The following is a 24,341-nucleotide window of genomic DNA, read 5'->3' on the forward strand; positions in this document are numbered from 1 at the left end:
TGAACAGAAGCAATTTTTTATACTACCATTGTACAACCTTGGTCGAAAATGACATGGTTGCGCTTTATTTAAAAACTAGCTTTATTAAGTGTTGAAACACCTAAAATCAACAGTTGACCCTGGCTGAGAGAGGACCAGGGTACTATGCTGCCTAATATTCCATTCAAATATATTCAAACTACATCGTCCCATGAGGGAAATTCTTCTTCTCACAGGGTTGAGAGCGACAATGCACAACAAAAACACAATAGTTTTACAGCACAGTGGATGACAGAGCAAAAAGACCTTCTATCTCATCAGCAGAAGCAGTTTGAGTTGATCGATGATGTGTCAATAGTTCTTGGAAAGAATCCTGCCGTTTTTAAATCCCGACGAGCTCTATGGACAGCAACCTTTTCAAAGCTTCAAAATATCTTGTTGTCTGCAACATCAGCACAGTGTTGCGGAGCCGCATTCATTTTTATTCCAGGAAAGAAACTACCAATCAGCCGACAGCCTGCACTTCATTTCAGGTGGATAGTGGTACTGCAGCACGGAAGACGGAGAGAGGCTTTAAAAACAAAAATGCACAAAATGATAGCAAATTCAGATGAATTTCTCAGAGAAGTTGATGAATGAAAGCTGCTAAAGTCAGGAAGACAACACAGTGGCAGTTGTAACGGTGCCTTTTTTAAAAATAAATCAAGTGAGAAGTAAGGTAATTTTCTAATAGACCTCCATGCAACCAGAGGAGTCGCCCCTGATGGCCAGCAGAGAGAATGCAAGTGTAAGGCACTTCAGCTTGGCTTCACTTTTCAGAACTGGATGTTGCCTGATACCATGAAACATTATTGTGCACCTCCTCGACAGCTTGTCTCTCTCTCTCTCTCTCTCTCTCTCTCTCTCTCTCTCTCCCTCCCTCTCTCTCTCTCCCTCCCTTAGCCTAAATATAGACTTCAGCGTGAGGCAACCGTCTCGTCATGTAGGTCTCCGGTTTCTGCACCTTTCAACGTCTTCTGCAGGGAGAAGGTGTTTGAGCAGGTCCCCTGTTTGTTTTTGTTGTCAGGAGCCGAGGTTGACTTTAAGCCAGCAGGCACTGTCAGGACATTTGGAATGATGACGGGGAATTCTTTTGTTTGTTTTAATAAATTCCAGCTGTACTCGGCAGAATTATTCATCTGCTCCACACCCCTCTCTCCCTCTCTGACACACACACACACACACATGCATTGTATTGGGGGTGTGGCAGTGGGAGGTTAGGATTCCCAAACAGCTGGGACATAGTAGTTGGACTATTGGCTTTGACACAGAGAAACACACGCACACACACACACACACGTCTGTAACCAAAGGGGAAACTCCAATCCTTAACTGATCAGCAACAGAAGCTGGGAGGGGCCGTTGGTTCTGGTTATAAAGATAAATTTTCTGGCGAGGTTTAAATTAGGACACCCTCACATTTTTTCCCACTTAAAAAGGCTGAAATCACACACAGGTCTATCACATCAGGGGCACATGATTAGAACATTGTCACTCAGCATTTTGAAGGAGACTTACCCTATTTAAACCCCAGACATTCAGTTTGGTGTGCTCCTGACTGTTGACATGAGAGTGAACACCATGGTGCGACTGTTGATGTGAAAGTGCATGCCTCTACAATCAGAAAGAGACTGCACAAGTTTAACTTTCATGGGAGGTGTGCAGAGAGGAAAGGTTTACTCTCTCAAAAAACATTAAGGCCAGAGTGAAGTTTGCCAGAGAGAACATAGACAAAGAACAGGACTTCTGGAATAATGTTTTTGGACAGATGAGTCTAAAATTGAATTATTTGGACACCAGAACAGCGGACATGTTTGGCACCAAATACAGTGTTGCAGGAAAATAACCTAAAACCAACTGTGAAGCGTGGAGGTGGACGTGTCATGGTTTGGGAATGCTTTGCTGCAGCAGGACCTGGCCAGCTCACCATCATGGAATCTATCATGAATTCTACAGTGTATCAGAGGGTGCTTGAGGAACACGTGAGACCATCTGTAAGAAAATTAAAGCTGAAGTGGAACTAGTGTTGCACGGTCTACCGATACGAGAAAGGTATCGCAATACCCTGCTGTTAACATTGGTAAAATACCCCATTTTATTAGTACTGATACTTTTAAGAATAACAGTGTTTTAAGCCGTATTTCCTATGAGTTGCGTCGATGTGTGACAGCGGGGCAGTGTGTGCCCAATGGTATCCATAGTCAACAGTCCCATCTCCGCCAGTTGACGCGTAACTTCCCAGAGCAGCGCTGCAGACAGACAGCTACAGCTTCGTCCCTCTCTAGCAGCTGAACACATGAGCGCTAGTTCACATTAACAACGCTAAGCTGACTGAACACAGCTAGCGCTGCTGCTGGAGGACCTTCACTACCAGTTTAAGTAGAAAATTAACAAAGCAAAAGTGTTGTTTGGAAGTATTTAGCACTATTGGAAGTGGATCAGGGAATGAACTGAAATCAACTGAACATACTATAGATGGACAGATCATTAAATCTGAATTTTGAGACGTCTCAAGCGTCCATAACTGAGAAGCGGAGAGTCCTCCACACTGTATTTTAGCATTAGGAGCTGCAAACTGAGCTAAAAGCTTCCATCTTCTCTGCTAAGAGCACATAGAAGGAAGGGATGACCTTTAAAATCCTTTTTCCTTCTTCACTCAAAAAATGCATGTCATTATTGCACTAAAAAGAGTCAAATGTTCCCATATTTCTTTTTGAGGAAATGAATCAGTTTCCTTGCTTTGTCACACTGTAGGCTTGGGAAAAAGGTCGAACAGAAGTTCATCGTTTCAACCACTGTTTTGTTCATTTCCACCGGTCTCTTTTACTTACTCTGTTATCGCCAAATCAGCTTTGTTTGTTCAGTTTTGTCTCATGTTTTCTGCTTCGGTATTACCACCTAAGTGTCGTCATATTTCCTGTTTGCATCATGTGAATGACTTTGGCCTTTTATGTCCTCGTACTGTTTCAGTCTTGCTCTCTTTCTCTCTCTGTCTGTATTTGTTCCATAAATGTGGAGAAAATTGTTCCTCTGCAGCTGCCTGTTTTATTGCACAGATGAGTCATTCCTTCCGCCTTTTACTCTGTTTTTTTCCGACCTCTTGGCTTTGTTTTGGATTTGCAACAGATGCAGCTGCTGTAGCTGAACGCTGTGATTAGTGCAGGTACCGACCAAAGGGCAGATCACAGCCACATCTGGCACAGCTTCGTTTTACGCCCCCTTGCATAATAAACGTATTTGTGTTCCATTAACTTCTCTGTAGACTGGTGTAACTAAATTGGTTTGCTTGGATGCTGTCTGTGGTGCAGGTGATGTCTGTTTGTTTTTTTCACCAAGGTGTTCATACGGTGGTAAAATAAGACCAGATCCAGATGTGCTTCTTTGTACATTTATTACTACGTCTGCTACTCTTAACATTACTGGGATGTTGTTGTTGTTTTTTTATTCCTTGATGCGAACCAAGTTTCCATCAGGATAAAAAAGTTTAAAATTCTGTGATTAAGAATTAACATCATCAAATTTCATTGGTCGATTAATGTAATGTGTTTTTATTGCACCTGCGATAGAGGTGACCGGTTTCATTTCTCTACTGCAGTTTCTTGTTACTCATCAGCCTATTTATACATCAATACTGATATAGCCGGGATACGGAAGTTAAAGCAGGTTTCGAATCTTTTATTATAATGTAATATTTATAATTTTATTTAAAAAAAAATATAAAGATGATTTTTCTTTTTTTACATAGCCCTTTTTTTGTGAACAATTAATTCCATGTCTTTTTTGTACCCTACTGAAGATTAACTGGAGGTTATTTTTCAAGTAGTAATTTGTAGTAATAGGCCTATATCATGACTCTGGACATCTTATTTTCTAGTGAATGCAAAACAGGGAAATACGGAACTACTTTTTGATTTATTTATGTATTAAGGGACTAGAGCCTTTCTGGAACTTACCCTCTACTGAAATGCTTGTGTTTATGGCCTCATTCTCATGTACTCAAAGAGAGTTTTTGTGCGTCTGCCTCCGGCCAGAGTCTTTCTGCAGCATCCTCTCAGTGTGTCGCTTATGTAACAGGTCTGTCACAGTTGTCCCCCACAACAGCTCTGATGCTGCGGCACTGACTTCCCGTCAGATTGCATTCACCGCTCGGCCCTCTCAGGTAGTCCGCTTGTTGGCATTTAGCTCAAAGCCTCACTGAGTGACGCCTCACAGAGCTGCTAGCACGGCCGCCTGCAGACTCTCAGGTTAAAGATTTCAAGTCAAGTCAAACTTTATTCGTATAGCATAGGGCTGGGAGCGATATAAGAAAATATTGCAATATTTCCATAAAAATAGGAAGTTAAATGCATCAATCTGGTGCTTTTTTCAGCAAACTATTTCCAAGTCGATCAGCTCGAGGCCAAACGTGCAGGAAATGTTCTGGAAAGCTACAATTTATGACTTGATCATGTTTTGATCCTGCTGTTTTAACAAAGGAAAACACACCCTAGTTATACAAACCAGCAACACTTCAGTGATGTACATAGAAAAAATACTTAACAGCAATACAAACAAAAAAAACTTTATTTTGAAATGGACAGGAAGCCAGTGGAGGGAGGCCAATATGTGATATGTGATCCAGATTTCTTTTGCCAGTCAGAAGACGAGCAGCTTCATTTGGTACTAATTGCAGACGACGAAGAAGCGACTGTTGTACACCCACATGCCAATAATTACAGTAGTTTAACAGAGGTTACTCCCACGAGGGCTTTGGAAGAGAGAGTTATGGATTTTGCCTTAAAGGCATGACTGGAAAAACTCATTTATTTATGAAATCTGAAGGAGCTGTCAAAATGAGTGTGAGCCACCTTGATTCCTTCTCGTCTCTGAGAGCTGCACCGGTCGGCGGTCAGGAGGAACTGACCATTTGTATCAAGGCAAAGGGAGAAGATCTGCTGTAATCAAAGCTGCAGTTTGCTCAACAAGATTTAGTTTTAGGTATAATTTTCTCTAGGGATGCACCGATACCAGCATCGGGTATCGGACCGATTCTCTGCGTGTGTATTTGTACTGTATAAGTACTCATATTGGTACTCGGTATCGGCAAGTACCCAAATGTAAGTACTTGTACTTGGTCTGAATAAAGTTGTATCAGAAATGTCCACCTTTTATTGTGCTGGGTTGTACAGGTAGAACTAATATTAGAGGTGGATCAATCAATAGGGCATAGTATCGTGATATTTCAATTGGCAATATATTATTTTATCAATACGAATGCCAGGTATCAATCTATTATATATATTATATAAACTATTGATATTGCAAATATCACATTATATATTATATATGATGTATTGTGATACTCAGCATATCGCAATAACATTATCGTGAATTAAGTATTGTGATTATATTGTATCATAATATATGTGATGTATATGTGATTCCAATCACCCAAAAATACCCTGTTTGTTATCATATTTTGTAACTATGACTCTGACTTGTGATCTGCTTATTGAGCAAATCATATTTTTTCGCCTCTATTGTCAATCCCCCGTCAATGACTGCTGAATGTATAACATCTTTTGGGAGCGATTCTACAACCAGAAATCAAAAATACAGCATCTAGATTCTCATTCAATGTCAGCATTAGTTGCGGCTGGATGAAAGAAACATTTATATTATAGTCGTTGACTGTATGAATCGAAACTCTAGTCATTTTTACAAGCTGCAGGAAAACGATTGAGGGAAAAAAAAAAGGAAGCAATAGAAATAAATGTGCCCTAATTTGACCTCGAAATTGGAGCATCGATGGAAACTTCAATCCTGATTCTAACCGTTGTCTTTTATTTCAGGTCCATTATCCAGATGTGGAGAGAGTGGAGTGGCTGAATAAGGTACACACACACACACACACACACTGTACTACAATAGCTTCATCTCTGTTTGCTCTCGCCCACTTATTTGCTCTACATCAGGCACTGTTAGCCTGTTAGCCAGCAGGCACTCAAGTAGAGTATATATATATAAATAGGATCTGAATCTGGAGCTCTGCTAGACCCTGACCCTGAGAGAGAGAGAGAGAGAGAGAGAGAGGGAGAGGGAGAGAGAGGGAGAGCGAGGGAGGGAGGGACGGAGAGAGGGAGAGGGGGAGAGAGAGAGGGAGAGGGAGAGACATCCCTTACTGAAAATGTCCAGGTGGATTTCCAGTATAACGTTAATGGATGTAGATGGAAAGGAAAATATCTTTTCAATATACAAACATGTGTTGTACTTGTCTTTTATGCTTCTTAACAGACAAAGAGTCTGATTAAAAAAAAATACATAAAAAGAAGTCACAAGTCCTCAAACCATTGCTTATTAGGTTCAGTTAAGATATGATACAACATTATTTATCCTTAGTTTTAGTACCAGTTTGTTTTGAATTTTCAAGTGCAAGAGACAAATAACTTCAGATCCTGTTTGAATTCTGCCATGAATTACATGATGCGTGTTAATTTCAAAAATAATTTTCACATGATATGAAGCTATAGGTGAAGATCAATTTGCTCCCTTAAATATCTTAAATGAACTAACTGCCTTTTGAATTAACACTTGAGGTCAAAGCCCTGCTCTATTTGTATCCATAGGTGATATGCAACATCATAAACGTAGATAATAGAAATAAAGCAGGTGTGACAGGAGAGGTCAAGGATCAATACGCTCACATGCAATGGACTTAATTTAAGGAGTAAACAACAACTTATTAAAACTAACAGATCCAACATGATTTTGCTGTATAATATAAATAAATTAACCCATTTAATGACCATAAGACACATACAAAGTACACAAGTAATTCATTATTTTAACCTTAATCTCTATTTCCCATCAGTAGTCCTGGCCAAGATGAGAGCATACAAGGTTTTTACATAAAAGCAAACAAACAAACAACAAACTGAAGTAAAAAAAATACATATAAATTTACAAAAGAAAAAGTAAAATACTTACAACAAACCACCAATTTCATCAAATTAGCTCTTATGAAATAATCTCATTAGTGTGTGTTGTGTAGAAAAGCACTTTTCACTAACGACGGAGAAGGTTTGAGGAACGATGTACATCATTGGTGATGGTCCATATCAATAATCAATTATCAATTATTGTCTGAGTGATAATAGACTTTTGGGGCCGATATCATTATTTTCGATAAAAATCATTAACAATTTAACAATGACATTATATCAGTTTTACATCTAAAAGACCACCGATTGTTGAGCAACGCTCCACAGTGCTCCTGTTAATGACTCTCCATATCAGACCTCCGAACAGCTGAGAGGCCACACCCCACGCAGAGCATGTCAGGTGACAACCAGCTCCGAGAACATTCCTCCCTGCTCACTCACACACATCCGTCCATCAGCCTGTAAGCACTGTTCAAAGGCTTCTGTGGGTCAGCGAGCAGCAGACGGTAGGCCGAGGAGAGCAACGCTCTGAACTGTGTGGCTGCAGTGCATCAACAGATTAAGGAATCATTCCTCTTACTGTTCTTTGAAGTGTATTACTGTCAAATGCTCCGTGCAGAAGACAATACAGCAGCAGTTGTGATTTTCTGCACGCACTCTGTGTCTGTTTCTCATTTTATCAACATTAATGTGTAGCGACGTACATCGAGAGAAACAAGATCCTTCCTCATCTCTTAAAGCAAATAAAAGCATAAGAACATAGGAAGTCCTCCTCGGGAGGAGCGTGTTAAAGGTCCAACAGAGCAAAACGGTTGCAGCGATTTATCAAAGACCAACACGCTGATAACGATTGGTGGCCGATCAGCTGATTTTCCTAACCTGCACCTGGAACTCAAAATGTTTCAATTAACTTGGCAAAGCCGAATCAATTAAAAGACCTTTCGACAACCGAAACGGACATGACCAACATTATGCGCACAGATCATCAATATTTTCTTAGATGAATTTGTTCTTAGTCTGTAAAGAACAGTACACACAAATGATGAATGTCTTAATGTAAACATGCAGCTTTTAACTAAATTCATCACATATAAAAACCACATTCATTAAAAAAGACTTTGATCAATATTAAAAACCGTTAATTTACTAATGCCTTAGCCAAATTTATTGCATAACTATGAAATTGACGCCTTTTCATCCTCATCAGTTATTGTCGGGATTAAAATAATTATTTCAAAGCTTCTATTGAGGTTTTTGAATGAAGCTGTCATCATATTTTATGACGTCATCACCCTAAAAAAAGAAGTAGATAAGAGTTTTTTTTTTGTGTGTTTTTGTGGTTATATAAATCAAGGAACACGTTAAACGCAGATGAAAAGTTTTCTGTACATTTTTTTTCTCTCCCGTGAAAAAACTTGTGACAAATGTGACGTCCACCTCACTATGTTTTAAATCTCCTCAGCAGGGAAATACAACGTCACTGCTTTCTCCGTGAGAAACCTTTCGGTATTACCTAATATAGAGAAACTGGTGGGGCTGTATGCTGATTTCAGATATTTAGAACGTTACTGATTGAGGCACATATCGGTGAATGAGGGCCATCATCTGAACCGGTCTCCGGCTCCAGCTTGGCGTCGATGTGGACATCATCCATTCCTCTCTCTCTTTCCCTCTCAGACGGTGAAGCAGATGTGGCCGTTCATCTGCCAGTTTGTGGACAAGCTGTTCAGAGAGACCATCGAGCCGGCGGTGAAGGGCGCCACGCCCCATCTCAGCTCCTTCTGCTTCACCAAGATCGACATGGGCGACAAGGTGACGACATAACAATGACAGACTGTCGTGGTGATAACTATCCATTATCGATGGGGAGATCAACACATTTGCATAATATGCTTTTACCGTATTTTATCTGGAGGCCCGGCAATATTTCAGCAAGCTTTTAATTATAATTCATCCTGCTTGTCTGTATGTCTGTATTTTTAAATCTTGCTATTGTGCTATATTTTTTAGTCATTATTACCTTTTATCATTATTATTTAGAAATATAGAACTTTCTCGGACCTACAGTACACACAAATGATGAATGTCTTAATGTAAAAATAGTTTAATAATAATTCTCATAATCCTCTTGAAACAAACCAGTCCTCTTAAAGTAGACCAACATCAAAGGGATTCAGTTTCTTTTACATTCACATCATCCCTTCATTTGAAAGAGGACTAGTTTGTGTTTCTGGTCCACTTGAGCTCTGATGGGGCCTCAGTCCTCCTTCTGTTCACACTGCTCTGCTGGTCGATACCTTCCCTTTCAATGTTTAGTGACACTTCCAACTAAGTTCGTAACACGGTTCACAAACAAAGAAGCAACACGAGCACATGAACATGAGCACATATACTCCTGTGCTTTAAGTTGGACTAGTGCTGTTAAGGGATATGGCATTTAAAGTAATAATAATGCTTCTTGTAGCTTCTATTCACGTGTGGGTGTTGAGACTTTATTGGTTTCTTTCTATTTCCGTCTACTTTGTTGCTGTTGACCTTCCATAACTCACAAACTGAATTGTCTGCTCTAGATTCCTTGTTCATCCCAGGCTCTCTGTTGTTTGTCTTTTCTTGAGCACACGGTAAACAGCAGATAAGAAAGGTTTCCCGTCCAGGGTCTGGTCACATTTGCTCACGCAGGTTTGAACCCGTTTTCTCATGTGTCTCTGCAGCCGCTGAGAGTGAACGGGGTGAAAGTTTACACTGAGAACGTGGACAAGAGGCAGGTCATCATGGACCTGCAGATCAGGTACGTCGTCACATGAAGCACAACCTCGATGACGAGACATAAAACAACAATGACTTGATGCCACTAGCAAGCAGAGAATGCAAATAGTCCCAAATGTACTATTTACTCCTGTTTGGGTTAACAATTGTTAAAAATAATGGGACGTTTCTGAGCATTAAAAAAAAAGTTTGTCGGATTGGTTTTGAAAAGTTCTAGAATAACAAGCTACGAAAAGTGTTTCTGCTCGTAGCAAGAAAGTGTGAAAAAGTAGCACATCCCAGATTTCAAAGTCGAGGAGAAAACAAATACTGACATTACAAAAGAACAATTAAAGCCAAACCCAAACATGTACATGATATCTCTGTATTTGCTGCTTTCATCCCTTGCTTTTATGACACTCATCATCTTATTTCCTTTCAGTTTTGTCGGTAATACAGAGATTGACGTGGACATCAAGAAATACTATTGCAGAGCTGGAATCAAAAGTATACAGGTATGACTGCAGTGTGGATGTGCAATGTTGTAGGAATACTATGTTGAAAAAATGTTGGTTGCTGTTTGTAAACACAAATATAGGGTGCAGTGGTGGACGAACGAAAAAGACAACTTTATTTTATGATTATTTAACGGCGGTTACTTCTAAAGCGCAAATAAACAACCCCTCCTCACAAACCTGCGGGATGGTGTCAGATTTTGAATGAACTCTCCATCTTGCTGTGGCCTGCCTGCTCTCTCTGTGCCAGGTCTGAGAGGTCTGTGATCCTCGGTACACCGGAGTGAAAACGGGCTGACGGTCCTGCTCCCCCACATGGGGTCCTAACGGACCAAGAAGAGTCCAGAATACAGCAAAATAATAAGTAAAGATCAAATACAGGCAGAGGGCAGATCCGGACACCGCCACACACTTCTAGTGGCAATAAGTGATGACTGAGAGGGATTATTTTAGGGTCCATCTATAGGTTGTTTTGTTGCATGTTACACCTTAAAGTGTCATTTGTATTCAATTCCAGCAAATCAAAATAAATGATTTTCTGGAACTGTGAGACATAGTTCCAGCTTTAAAATACTAAAATAAAACCAATTAAACCCAAAAAAGTATTTCAAATTAGCAAACAAATTGACATTGATTCAGTGCACTGCAAAATGTACCTAAACGAGGGTATTAATGTACATTTTCTGGCCTTTTGACGCTAGCCCCTCGCTCCTCCGGCCCTGACCACCCGTGACCTCCGCAGACACACTCTTACATAATGCGTTGACACAGGACTGATAAAGAAGACGTTATCCACTCTGCTGTGTGCAGAGGATCAGGCCATGTTTGCTGTTCAGAGATCAGAGAAAGGGAGGGAGAGAAAGTGAGAAGATTAACGGGGAGGAACGGCAGCGAATACGAGGCTGCGTCAATATTTGCCTCTTGTGTGCAGCTAAGATTTTTACAGCTGCTGTCTCAGGCTGTGTGTCAGCTTTTCATAGGCTGCTGAAGATGTTAACTTACAGCTCATCACGAATGATGAGTCACACTGTAGGAAGAGTTTTCTCCCCCGTTAATGTTGCTTCTTCTTGTTAAACACATCCGGACACAAATAATCTGCTGCCCATGATCTATGAAGGATCCTCCTTTTATTCCAGGCAGGAGGGCAGCGGGGATAAACAAAAAGCTATCTTCAATCTTTTCCGCTGCACCCATTTTCATGAGCAAAATGTTGGTATTTGATTACTCAGAGTGAGTTAGGACCAAATTTGGTGGTGCAGACGAGCTGTCTACATGTCTGAGGTTTGAGTCACTCCAGCCACTGAGGGAGCAGCGTCTTTTAAAAATGGAAAGCTCTGAGGGGGAAACATTCACTCGTTTAGAGTTAACAGTCGTCATTCAGACATTTTGTTCCTTTTGTAAAAAGCATTTCTTATTCTCTTGAGAGTTTTATAATGTCAACATTTCAGTCTGTAATCAGTACAGAAAGCTAAATGTCAAATGAGCTGTTTGGCCTTCTTTTCTCTCTTTTTTAAATTTCAAGGCCAACGGGACCCAAATTGAATTAGAAACAGAGGACTGAAAAGGATCGAGCATCACAGGAAAGACAATACCAGCGACAGTAGCAGAACATAATGCAGGGTTTTTCCTGCATAAAGAAAGGTTTGGCTCCATCCAAAGAGGATTTAGCCGAGCCAAAGGAAAGTCACCAGTGCCAAAATGATTGTGAATTTAAAAAAAAAAGCGATTCGAAGCCTCCCCGAAAGTGTTTGATAGCAATTCCTGTTGAACAAGCAGCATATGAACTGAATAACAATGTCTTTGACATCTATCAAAAACAAATATTGGATTGGACACATATTGGATCTCTATACGTAGTCCGATGGTGTCCCTCTTGGCTTACAGCCGGAGTAAAAAGCCACCATAATCACCTCGTTTGACTTGGTGACCATCAGATTCAATGACGAATACAATAAACATCAGTGAGGGCAAACTGACTGCTTCATAACCGTTTGTTGTCCCCTCTGTCCAGCTGCATGGGACGGTGAGAGTGGTGATGGAGCCTCTGCTGGGGGACATGCCTCTGATCGGAGCCCTGTCCGTCTTTTTCCTCAAGAAACCGGTGAGTACCCTGACCTTCGACCTCATCCTCTGACCGCGTCCTCGTCAACTGTACGAGCCTAAACCAGCGTAACTAAAAAGAGCCTTTTTACCAGGAAATGTCACACTGCATCCACAGTTTTGTTTTATTTTGAAACTACATAATATTTTCACAGCAAACAACAGATTTATAAGGCTTATATGCAATTCCTAGTTGGATCCTTGATCCAAAGTTTGGTGTATCGAATAAAGGAGGGCCACTAGGTATTGTTGATAACGTCCTGCAGTAACTCTCGCCTCCTTTCACTTGACTATTGACATAATACTCTACGGTTCTACCAAAACAGGGCAATCTCCACTTCCTGAACGCTGCCCAGCCCCGGTCCTCCTTTATCAGCACATTCCTTCTCTCTGACTGCCGGCTTCCTTCCTTTGCCTCGGCACATTTTATCTTCCAGATTCAGGATTTGATGCTCAAAAAGATTCACCATCAATAGCCTCAAACAGAGATGGTAGTTTGTAGGGATGCAACAATACAGTTTGCCCACGGTTCAATACGTACCTCGGCTCTTGGGTTACGGTTTCAGTTCTGTTTCGGTACAAATTTTGTGCACAAGGAGAAAAAAAAAATCTATTTATATATTCAAAAATGATTTCTTTATTTTGCTTATAAGCTAAGATTTACATTCAGACACATTCAAGTGTATTGTTTAATAAAATAAATAAATATGGAAAAAAAATTAACACTATAAAATGCAAAAGTGCTTCTTAGGCTTGACGACTGGTATACGATGAAAGGGGGTAAAACAATTTCAAAAGTAAATGTAGATATTTGAAATAAAAATAAAGTCACTGTTTTAAATAAATATACCTGTAAACATAAAGTCACTGTTGTAAATATAAATACCATTAAACATAAAGTCACTATTTTAAATATAAGTACCTGTACTTCAGTAGACTATATATGACTTTCATGCAGGTTTGGAGTATGCGCTCTTCATCTGCCACTTTGACATTACGTTAGTGCTGAAAAGTGTAGCGCGGATTGATAAGGTGATGGAAGCCCACAACTATGGAAAAGGGCTGCAAATCTTTAGCAATAAACGTCCCACTGCTCTTGTTGTGTTCTTGTGTTTTGTGCACCGGTAGAATCGGCTTGTATGAAGGCATCAACGAGAGACGACTGTTTTTAAATGACGGTGTTACCTGCTCAGCCGTCCTGCTTCCAGGATGTTGGATATTTACTCTGGAGGGAGGCGTTTCCCCATCGCAGCACGTCAGCACATGCTGCGTTCAAGTGTTTGTGTTGTGCTAGAAGTTTTTAGGATAGGGAGGCATCAGCTGCAGCAGACGGCTATGTGGAGGTGTGGAGATCTCTGGCAGGTTTTCGTCTTAGATAGACATACATGACCACATAAAGAGAAAGAGGAATCATGTCTGGTATGTTCTGGATCAGGTTTAGTTGTGTAGAGGATTTCCTTGTGCACCACGAGGCGTTCAGAGAGATGTGGTCATTTATATCTTCTGCATCTGGGTGGAGTTCACTGATAAGCCACTTTTTAGGCGTTGTTGTTAGATGAGTCAGCGTTGCATCTTCCTCTTCCGTACCACAAAGGACCTGATATCAGGAATCTGCCATCACATACAGGGCGATTTGTTTTTGGTGCTCTGTCATGGTGTTTTTTTTTCAAATCCAGTTTTTCTTTGTTTATCTTTTCAAGTCATTGAACTCAACACGTAGCTTTTCAGCAGCTTTTTTCATGAGTTTACTGGTTTACCGTGGATATCAAAACTGTCTCCTGTAAGATGATGTCCCTAAACTAAACTGTACTCTCAGTTGCGTTTAGAAGGAAACACATTTTTTCCCATACCAGACAGTCGCTGCGTTTGAAACACGTGGTTAACAAACCCGGTGTTTTTGGTCCCGTCCTCCACCACGACCTCCCACACCGACTTCTGACAAAAGACCTTCCCCTTCAAACAGAATTCACAATGCAGTTTGGTTGTGTGGGAACGTACATTTTAAGAGACCAGGCTGGTTATCATTATCATCAGCTGTTATTCCAAAGGGAGCTGCAGTTACCTTTTAGTTAATTTCCTGTGATGTGTGACTCAACTAAACCTGGGGAGGCTGAACTATGGCAGCAGGCCAACTGTGGCCCTCTGCCCGTTTATAAATGGCCTGCAGTGAACTTTTAAAACACTAGCTGTTGATTAAAATTAGCAAAATGATCCCTGTCTTAACCTCATGAGATAGAAACCAATATTTCACCAGTTAATTTTACGACTTAGTATTAGACTTACACATTTCCATCTTATATTACATAATCTTTCAAGTGAGCACTTCCGCTGTGAACAGAAAATGATATTTAGCAATTTCTACCTGTTTAAACTTGACTTATTTACACATAACAGCCTGTTATGTTTGTGAGCATTTCGGCCATTCACTGCATTCAAGTTTAAAAGTATTGAATTCAATTTAAGAGCAGGAGATACAGAAAGCTTTATATTAGTGTACTTTATATACACTACAAAACCACGTGTTTACTCTTGTTTGGCCTGTGAATCATTGAATGTTCATTATATGGCTGACAATGAGCAATGTTTGCCCCCTTCCCCAAACTAAAGCATTAGTTGTGTCCAACCTAATACAACTGAAAGAGACACTAAGGCTGTTTTCTTCCACTTAAATGTAACTCTGGTTTCCTCCAACTTTGTTTAACCATCGGATCTTTTTTTTTTTTTTAATCTTGAGTCAGTTTGTGGCCATTAGTTGTAATCTGCTGTGAGTTTACTGACTGTTGCCAAGGTATCTTCAGTTGCCCTGGGCTGACTGGTTAACGACGGTACATTGCTGTGGTGTACTGTTTTAGTGATGCCATTAGGTTCACATACCAGTCATTGCATGCTTTTATCTGGTATGTATTAATTGTACATCTTGCCGCCGCGGCTGTCAGCGATAATATGAGGAGGGTGCTTTCACACTAACCAAGAATGTGTGCACTCTGTTCAAGTGTACTAAATAGAACCTGATTGTGCGGCGAAGTAGTAGCAGCTAGTATTGTGGCTAGACTGGTAAGCAGTCAAATGGTTCAGACTGGAGCAACATGTGCAGAAAAAGCTAGAAGCAAACACTTGAACCAGTTTTGGTGCTTTACAATTAAAATAGAGCACATTTGAAACACAGAAAGAACGCAATTAACTAAAAGCCAAAAATTAAACACATAAAAACAGAGAGTCAAAGCTTAAATGTCATAAAACACAAACAAAATCACAGAAATATTGTTTTTTAAAAAGGTGAATTAAAAGATGAGACACGTTTGAAGCTCTGGTATCCTCGGGCAGGTCATTCTACAGTCTAGCTGGGAACCAAAACCTCATCTAAGGATTTCAGGGTGTCTGAAGGGACATCAGGCGATGAGAGATCGAAAACTTGGGCGAGGCCTCTCAGGGCTCTGCAAGCAATCAATAATACCTTAAAATCAATTCTAAAAGCAGGTAGCAGGAGAAAGCCAGGATCCATGAAATGTGGGCATGTTTCCATGTCCGAGTCAAAACCTCTGCAGCAGAGTTTTGGGTGAGCTGGAGGCGGGAGATTGATTTTTTAATTTATTTATTTTTTGGCAGATAAACAACGCGTTACAATAAGCAAGGAGGAAACGCGGTTCTTTACGTCTTTATAATGGTATCGGAGATGATTGCAACCATTATCAGAAAAAAAAGTATCTTTTATAGTTTATGCCAAACTGTCCTAGTCGCTGTTACTTTTTAGTGACAATAATCCGTTCCTGACATGAGTTCTGATGTGGAATTCTCTTCCTGTGCCAGCCCGGAAGAACGGCATTGTGGTCCACTGTGGTCTTCATTTAGAGAGCTAACAAGGCCACAGTGAGACATACGCCCACTTGACTATGCAGCACACAAAAAAACAAAGGCATTATGTGTCTGTTTGTGAAGTACAAACCAGACCATGACGTCACCTGTTGGTTTCTGGACGACGGTTTTGAAGCCTCGAGTTCATGTTTACTAAGATAATAAACCTAAAAGCATCCTCTGCTTTATGGTCTGTGTGACTCTCTATTGACCATGATAGACGAAATGAACATCATGCTGTATTGAAGAAGACATTAAACTAGAGATTGAGACCATACACTCATGTTTACAATGTTTACTAAAAAATCAAGAGAGAAGGAGGCTCATTTTCTCATAGACTTCCATACAATCAGACTTTTTTTTACGATCAGAAGAGTCGCCCCCTGATGGCCAGCAGAGAGAATGCAAGTTCAAGGAACTTCAGTGTTGACTTTTCAGAATCAGAGGTTGCCTAAAATCTACTAAGAATGGGTTTGAGTGGTGGAGAATAGATCCGACAAACACAGGACTTTCACCCAGGAGACTGCTGTTGGCCCTGTAATACCAAAAGTCAATGTTGACTTTACACTTGTAATGTAACTAATGTAATTTTTACAACTGTTACTTAACATTGTGTAAGAAAGTCCACAAATGGGTGGTTATGTATTTAGGGCTGATATGAAACTTTATTTTTGGTTCAGAAACGTATATTGCCAACATTGTATCCAGCAACTGGTTTGCAAAAATACACGCGTCTGACTTTGTAGCTGCAGACTAACAGTCTACATAATTGCACATAACGACACAACCATACATTGTCTGTCTCTCTCACACGCAAACATCCTCACGCTGGTTAACACAGATGAAAAGCAGCAATTCCGCTGCTCACAATATCTGCACTGCAAACAGAAAATGTATAATGACTGTCTGTGAGAGTAAATCACAGGGAGCTGGGAGACCACAGCACCATGCGACAAAGACATTTAAGGTCAGCCGTGCCTCGTCTTTACAGAAAGTAGTTCCCAAAAACAAAGAGAGGTTCGTGGCATTACAGGAACGAATGATGAGTTTTTGTGGCCTGTTGTGAAGGTCTGAGACAGACAGACAGACAGACAGACAGCTGATTATTTAATGGAGAGTGAGAATGAGGCTCTCAATAACCAGACTGCCTGAGCTTTTACTGTCTGCACACAAAGCACATGTTCAGCTAGTCCCAGATAATGCTTTGTGTGCACAACAGAAAGGTGATACACTTTTATGTTTTCAATATCGCTTTGAATTTCTTCTTCAATATCTCATTTCACTGCCTTTTAAGTGTAAATTGATTTTTTGGGAGTTACGGTTAAGGTTATCTTTATTATCCCGCCGGGGGAAAATAGTTCTGCAGCCAGGGTTCACATACTAATCATATATGGAAGACAGCATTGACAATGACATTAAAAGGAAGAAAACACACATCAGGTCAAGGAACAAGAAGGCATGAATATTCATACCAAGGTATATCATGCAAGAGTGACAATGTGCAACTGTACAATGTAAAAGATACTGGGAAGAGCAGTGTCGTCAGCTCTCTGTAGAAATCCTCCTCTCCCACATGGAGCTCATCTCTACGGAAGGTTTGGAGCACATTTTAGTTTCAATTTAGTTTCCAGACTTAAAGCAACACTTAAGAACTTTTCCTCTTTGGTCCCCCTACAGGTTGGAAGTGGAATTGTCCATTACTGCCGTCGTAAATAATTTAGCCTACCGCAGCCTACCGTCGCATGCACGTTATTTGTTTGTATGCAGAACCGGCTCTGGAAACGATGAACGATTTGATGTCCAGTGACAAAGTAGGGTAGCTAACGCCTTAGCTAAGATTAGCTAACATGAGCCATAGCGATAGTTACATATATATTAGCACAATAGCTAACCGTTAGCTAACATGTGCAAATAAAATAATCGACACGTATTATTTGTCTAATGATTATGATTCAATAATATATATAGTTATGAAACAGGCGATCATGCATAATGGGTGTATTTGGAAGAAAAGCCTCCTGCTACTCAGGTGAAATGTTTGCAGGCCTTTTACATGTAACTGAGTAGTATTGCTACTTTCATTCAGTAACTTGTACTTCTTCCACCATCAAACGTGAGCCTTGGGTTTAAGTACATAAGTTAATATAAGTATAGTCTTTATTAATAGAAGGGGAAAACTCAAGCTTCTTGAGGAGGAATTAAGAAAAAACTACAGGTCAGCAGGTTAAAGGATTATGCATGCACATTTTCTTGCTAATTATTTCTTAAAAATGTTTTTTTTTTACATTTTATTAAATTGTTGTAACTAGTTGTTTGTACACTAGATATTGTGTTCTTTCCATATTGTCCTTTCCTGTGCGTGTGTGTGTGTGTGTCTACAGCTTCTCCGTTCATATATAGAGACACTTCAGCAGTTTCACGCGTCACTTCCTCATTGCTCTTCATCTGCTTCAGCCGTGAAAACGGTTTCCAGCACTTGACATTTTAAGCCTCTTTTATGACCTTGTTTAACTCTGCGGTCACCCACCACCCCCCCCCCCCCCCCCCCACACACACACACACACACACACACACACACACACACACACACACACACACACACACACACACTTTCTGTCCTTCTCTGAGGCCTACTCATACTCAGAAACGTCCACCTCATAATGGCAGTGGTATGTTTTAAAGCGTGAGCGTGCTGACATCATGTCGTTCATATATACTAACCTTGCCAGCCGGCACGTGGCCCGTTTGCGGGGGGTTATTTTGAGCCAGGTGCCTCTCCAACACGCGTCTGGCGATTGTCTTGTGAACCAGACCGTACAGTTCGTGTGATGGATGATTGAACGCTGACCAGCAGTCTGTCCACATCTCCTGCTGTCCGAATAAAACGCTTCTGTTCCTCAGCTCTGAGTGATTCATTTACTTTCTGGAAATCAAATCGCCCTGATTACCCGGACAAAGAGGCTCCCTGTCTCAGCCGGCTCACTCAGGCCTACTTGCTTCTTGCTTGCTCCACCTCGGCTCATTTTGAAAATCAGGATGATTTGCCTCCATGCTTTGATAAAAGAATAAGCCGTGAACACTCCAGGATTCTGTATGGACACCATGTTTCTCTCCTGTCTTTGTTGCTGCTGGAACTGAAAGAGCTGTTGTGGTCCGACTCCTACTCCTACCAGGATTATTTTGGATGCTACAGCTGCCATGCTGCTGCTCTTCTGATCACTGATTGCACTGCTTTTACTGCTGTTCCCACCACTGTACCAGCTCCGTGAGCTCCGATGCTACTAATGCTCACGCAGCCGCTTAGCACTGCTGCTTCAACTCCCACTTGTTGGGCTGCTTCTAGTGTCGGGCTGGATTATGTTATGCAGTATTATGTGTTCATACCAAAGCAGCATTCCCCTTGATATCTCTTGTCGTAATAGGTCTTTGTGGGTTGAGCTATTTTTTGGTGATCTTGAATAGGGATGTAACATAGGATAAGGAAAAGACTCGCAATATGTAGATCGTGGTGAGTTTCTATTATCAGGATAATCGTAAATATCGTCACATGAGTGAATTGGAAAAAAAAACACCTAGCAAGCTGTCATGCAGACAAGTGGGAAAAGCGCTTCATTAAAAAAAAAAGATAAAAGAAACGGGCCTCCAAGAATTATCACTAAGTCCAGACTCGCATAAAGTTACTGTATTTTTTAAATTTTTTATCTATTACACTTTTTTATTTGTCCTTTCTGATCTTCACTTTCACAGAAAAAGTGATTTCCTCTTCATAATCCGATTCCGCGGGTCAAACAGGTTCATATTCATTCCATATGTTTTAAGAGTTTTAAGGATGTTTTTTGATTATTGGGTTAATATTAGTATATCATAAATATTTTGGCCGGGATAAAAACATTTTCATATCGTCTAATGCCCAATCTTGGATTCACATTTTTTTTTTGTCACATTAGAACTTTATCAGTACCAAAGAAAATCTACTACTTCTACTACTACTACTACTACAGCTGTTACTCCTATAATATAATAATACAGCAGCAGTGTTAGCCCAGCTGCAGGAGCCACACTATCCAGCAGCTGTCAGGATGTGCTGCGTGGCTTCCTACTGCAGAGGCTGCTCTCTTCCTGCCCGACAGACTTTTCTCACTTCCTACTCCGGTTCCTCAGGTAACCCAGTTACATATTGAAGTGTATAAGCCTCGTAACTGGGTTAGAAAACCAGGTTAAGCTCCTCAATATGATCTGATGGGAACATGTCACTGCTTGCAGTGTTGGGTTTCATCATCAGCGGGAGTTTTGTTGCCAACACATTCGTAGTGGAGTGCAGCGCTGCTTTATCACCATTTAAACATGCCGTACAACACAATCTCACCACAGTTAGTCACATAGTCAGGAAATCTACCGATTCATGTACGTGGATATGAATTGTACATTTGTGTACATTTCGCTCAGCAACCTTTAAACTGATGTATGACAGGTCGGTGCCTGCACCATGTTTTTTTTCTCCTGTCAGTAGGGACGACGTTACGCCACAAAACAAAAGTAGTGTTTAGGCAACAAAACCTCTTCGTTAGGTTGAGTAACAACACCGTGGTTGGGCTTAAAAAACAACACACAAACAACGTTGAGGTCAAATAGAGGACTCGTTGAAATTGAAACATTTCGTAACCACCTAAAGGTTCCTCACAGTATATGTTTAAAGACCAATATTGATAGATTGTTTGATGTTATTAAAATATAATATACCTGAATTGTGTTTTCAGTTGTCAATGCATGCATCTTTTTTCATAGCTTTTTTAGGGAATCCATCGCAGTTAAATTAATTTAAATAATATTAGGAGATCCTTTTTTGATGCAGTTAATATTCAGTTTTCTGTCTTTCCTGTTTTTCATAAACTGGATTTCTTTTCCTAATGTTTGATTTGTTTGGTGATGACGAGAGACGGTTTTCACATTTTGCATCTCATTTTGACTTCACTCCTGATCTCCAGCAGCATCTAAGGCTGTTTATTTGTTATTGGAATGTCATTTTCAAAGCATTTCACCACGTATGCTTGCTGTTCGTATGAAGGTGAACCACATCTGCCCGGCTCTATTGATTATCGGGTCGATTGAATTTCGAGTCGGGCTCCTCGGCTCTGGCTGCTGCTCTGCTGAGTCACGATGCCGTCAGTCAGGAGCTGATGATGTGTAGAAGAAGAATCTCAGTGAGACCTCAGAGAGCAGTTTGGTTCCCTAACAAAACCTTTGTAAATGTATTTTAAAATTGCAGCGATATATTGTTTTCTTCAAATCATGTTTCTGTTTGAATCTAATTAACTGCTAATATTTAGTTTTTTTTTATATAGTTTTGACACTTTTAATGCCAGAACATTACACAAAATAATTATTTTCAATCCTCATCATCCATTTATTAAAAAACATCATTAAAGCTAACCTGTCCATCATTTAATTGGAAGTATGTTATGTTTTCTGATGCCCCATCTAAATGAAACTTTGTCAGAGAATTTCTGTACAATTTCATCAGAAAACTTGCTAACTTGCTAACTTGCTGCTGCATAAATGTCTCTGATTGTGGGAACAAAAGTAGTTTGTGCTTTTCGCTAACGTGACTGGTTTTATAAGAGATCATGTTTCACCTCTAAAACAGTCTTCTTTTTTTTCTTTTATCTTTTATGAAAATCTAAATCATATCTCTTCTCCATCTTTCAGTTGCTGGACATCAATTGGACGGGACTCACAAACATGCTGGACATTCCCGGTGTCAAGTAAGTAACTCCCTGTGATGTCGTTGGTTCGTCTGGTTGGTTCGTTGGTGTATCTATTGATTTGAATTAGAGTGGACACACACACACACACACACACACACACACACACACACACACACACTCCCTTGATAATATTCATGGCCAGGTGGCTTCAAACAGTTTTCCTCAAGTAGCTCGCTGGCTATTATAGGGAGCAGCTCTGTGTATAATAGAGGCATGATGTCATAACTGTGTCCATTGTCTCCATGTGGAAGAGTCCATCCCATGTTTGATCACAGTGGAGTCCAACCTCGAATCAGACTGGATGAAAATATTATTATGGCTTAACTGAACCCCATGTTCCAATGCCAACGCTGGCCACAGTGTGTGAAACCACTGAAATTAGTAGATGGAGTGTCATTCAGCATGAAAGTAACAGAGTCTCCTCATTATTCCATTTATTTATTTAGATTTTTTTCTACTTATATATGATACACACTATTATTTTAACTAGCAAAGCAGCATCTATGTTTGTTTGAAATCTGAGGAACCTTTCTGCTCATTTGATATTAGAATCAGTCGTTATTATAATATAATCAGTAGGAAATTGAGAAACACAGAAACACACCCAGTAATCATTTTATTTATTTTTCATTAGTTTATCCATCACAGATAATCAAAAGTGATGTGTGATATGTGCCACAAAACACACTTAAAAAAACAGATAAGTTTCTTCTAAAAATATAAAACAAGGGAAGGATCCATCTCTGAAATGAGCATCTTGAAATGTGGAAGACATTAAGTATTCCTGCTGCACAAACCCAGGTTTTGTGTGATCATGCAGCCGTGTGTGTGTTTGTGTAAATATCGTACTAGCACTGATGACCCTTTTTTTCAGGTACAAGTACTTACATTCCAGTTGCTGATACCGAGTACCGATATGAGTACTTTATAATACCATTACAGTTCTAACGATAACTTTGCAAATAAGTTTTATTTTCCTCAGATGATCCTCACTTTCTAATTGTAACAAATTACAAATACGTTCCATTTTAAGGCTCCACTTTGTGTTTTCCTGATACAAACGGAGCAGAGTTTGCAGTCGGGATGTTAATAATTAACCGTACCATCAGTTACACAGATGTGTAGATTACGCCACGATTTCAAAATGAAAATAGATTTTCATCTTAACAACTGCCTCCAGGACACCGTGGACACGGAGCCACAGCTCCATAAAGTGGGAGATGTGGTTTACCACAGGATGACTACAGAAGAGTTGAGTCACATTCTTCCAGCTCAGTTCTCTCCCGGGGAGAAAAGTTTGTTACTAGTGAGCCATTAATGATGTAATACTGGAACATATTTGTAATGATACAGTAGTTGGCAACAAAGTGGAATGCTTTGATATACTTGCTATTGGTCTGGTATAACTGTAGCATTTCAGCAAGTAATAAAAAAAACAATGTTTTTAGTCCTGCCACGTGTGATTACTGCGAACCCTCAACAGTAGGGAAACTAAAAACCTGCCGAGCACTGAGTGCTTTTGGTGCGGAAGCACAACCCTCCGGTTCGGAGTGATGGTGAAATGAAGAGACGTTCCCAGTGGACAAGCAGCCACGGCGGTCTATCAGGCTCTCAGGCTCCGCTGCTGAAACCCTCACATTAACCACCGGATCACACAATGGATTATGACCTTTATTTTCCTGCACTTAGTCGTATTTATAGCAACGTGATTATGAAAGGAGAGCAGCTGCAGGCAGAAATGTGATGGTAATGGATTAGGAAGAACCATTTGGACCTGCAAATGGACCATTTCCAGGCGGAACGTCTTGTAGTGGGATGTTTTAGCAAAATGTAGCTTCCAAGCAAAACTTGTGTTTATTCATATATTTGGAACTACAAAAAAAAAGGCATCAATGAAGGTGTAGCTAAATGCTAACATCACCATGCAAACATGCTCACAATGACATTGCTAACGCTCTCCTGTTGAGCAGATATATTTACAGCATGCTAACGTTTGCTAAGTACAGCTCAGCCTGATGGGCATGTCATTAGTTTTTCAGGTATGTGGTCAAAACCAAAGTAGTAGAGAAATGTAAATGTGACCTGATGATGGCGCTGGATAGAAAATGAAGAGAACAATTCATCCTCAGGGGAACAGGAATGTGTGCAGAAAAATTTCATACCACTTGATCCAATAGACTCAAACCGACAAGTGTGAATCTCATGGCGGTGCCAGAGGAGGACTTAAGGGATCACCCAAGTTATGCGGATTTATCATCCGGGGACAATGATTGCGTGTGCAAATGTCATGCTTTTCCTGTTATTAGCCGTGCTAGCTGTTGTTGGTCCAGGCTACCTCAACCACTATTCAATGAACTGATATGACATTTTTGTGCAGACGTTCGTGGTCCCCTGGTAGATGAAATTTGGGCTGCCTTTGTCAGCAG

General features: G+C 40.3%; 1 protein-coding gene across 2 annotated transcripts in view; it reads left to right on the top strand.

Annotated features, from left to right (window-relative positions):
- Window positions 1–24,341, top strand: part of esyt2a (extended synaptotagmin-like protein 2a) — a 52,350-nt gene that overhangs the window by 11,349 nt on the left and 16,660 nt on the right. For both annotated transcript variants that reach the window (XM_084008893.1, XM_084008894.1), the window contains exons 3-8: window positions 5,850–5,891; window positions 8,616–8,750; window positions 9,650–9,726; window positions 10,126–10,198; window positions 12,210–12,299; window positions 21,857–21,912. In XM_084008893.1, the coding sequence (XP_083865019.1) occupies window positions 5,850–5,891; window positions 8,616–8,750; window positions 9,650–9,726; window positions 10,126–10,198; window positions 12,210–12,299; window positions 21,857–21,912 (473 nt within the window). The remainder of the gene's footprint in view (window positions 1–5,849; window positions 5,892–8,615; window positions 8,751–9,649; window positions 9,727–10,125; window positions 10,199–12,209; window positions 12,300–21,856; window positions 21,913–24,341) is intronic.

Source organism: Eutrigla gurnardus (assembly GCF_963514095.1).
Source record: "Eutrigla gurnardus genome assembly, chromosome: 4".
Lineage (NCBI taxonomy): Eukaryota > Metazoa > Chordata > Actinopteri > Perciformes > Triglidae > Eutrigla > Eutrigla gurnardus.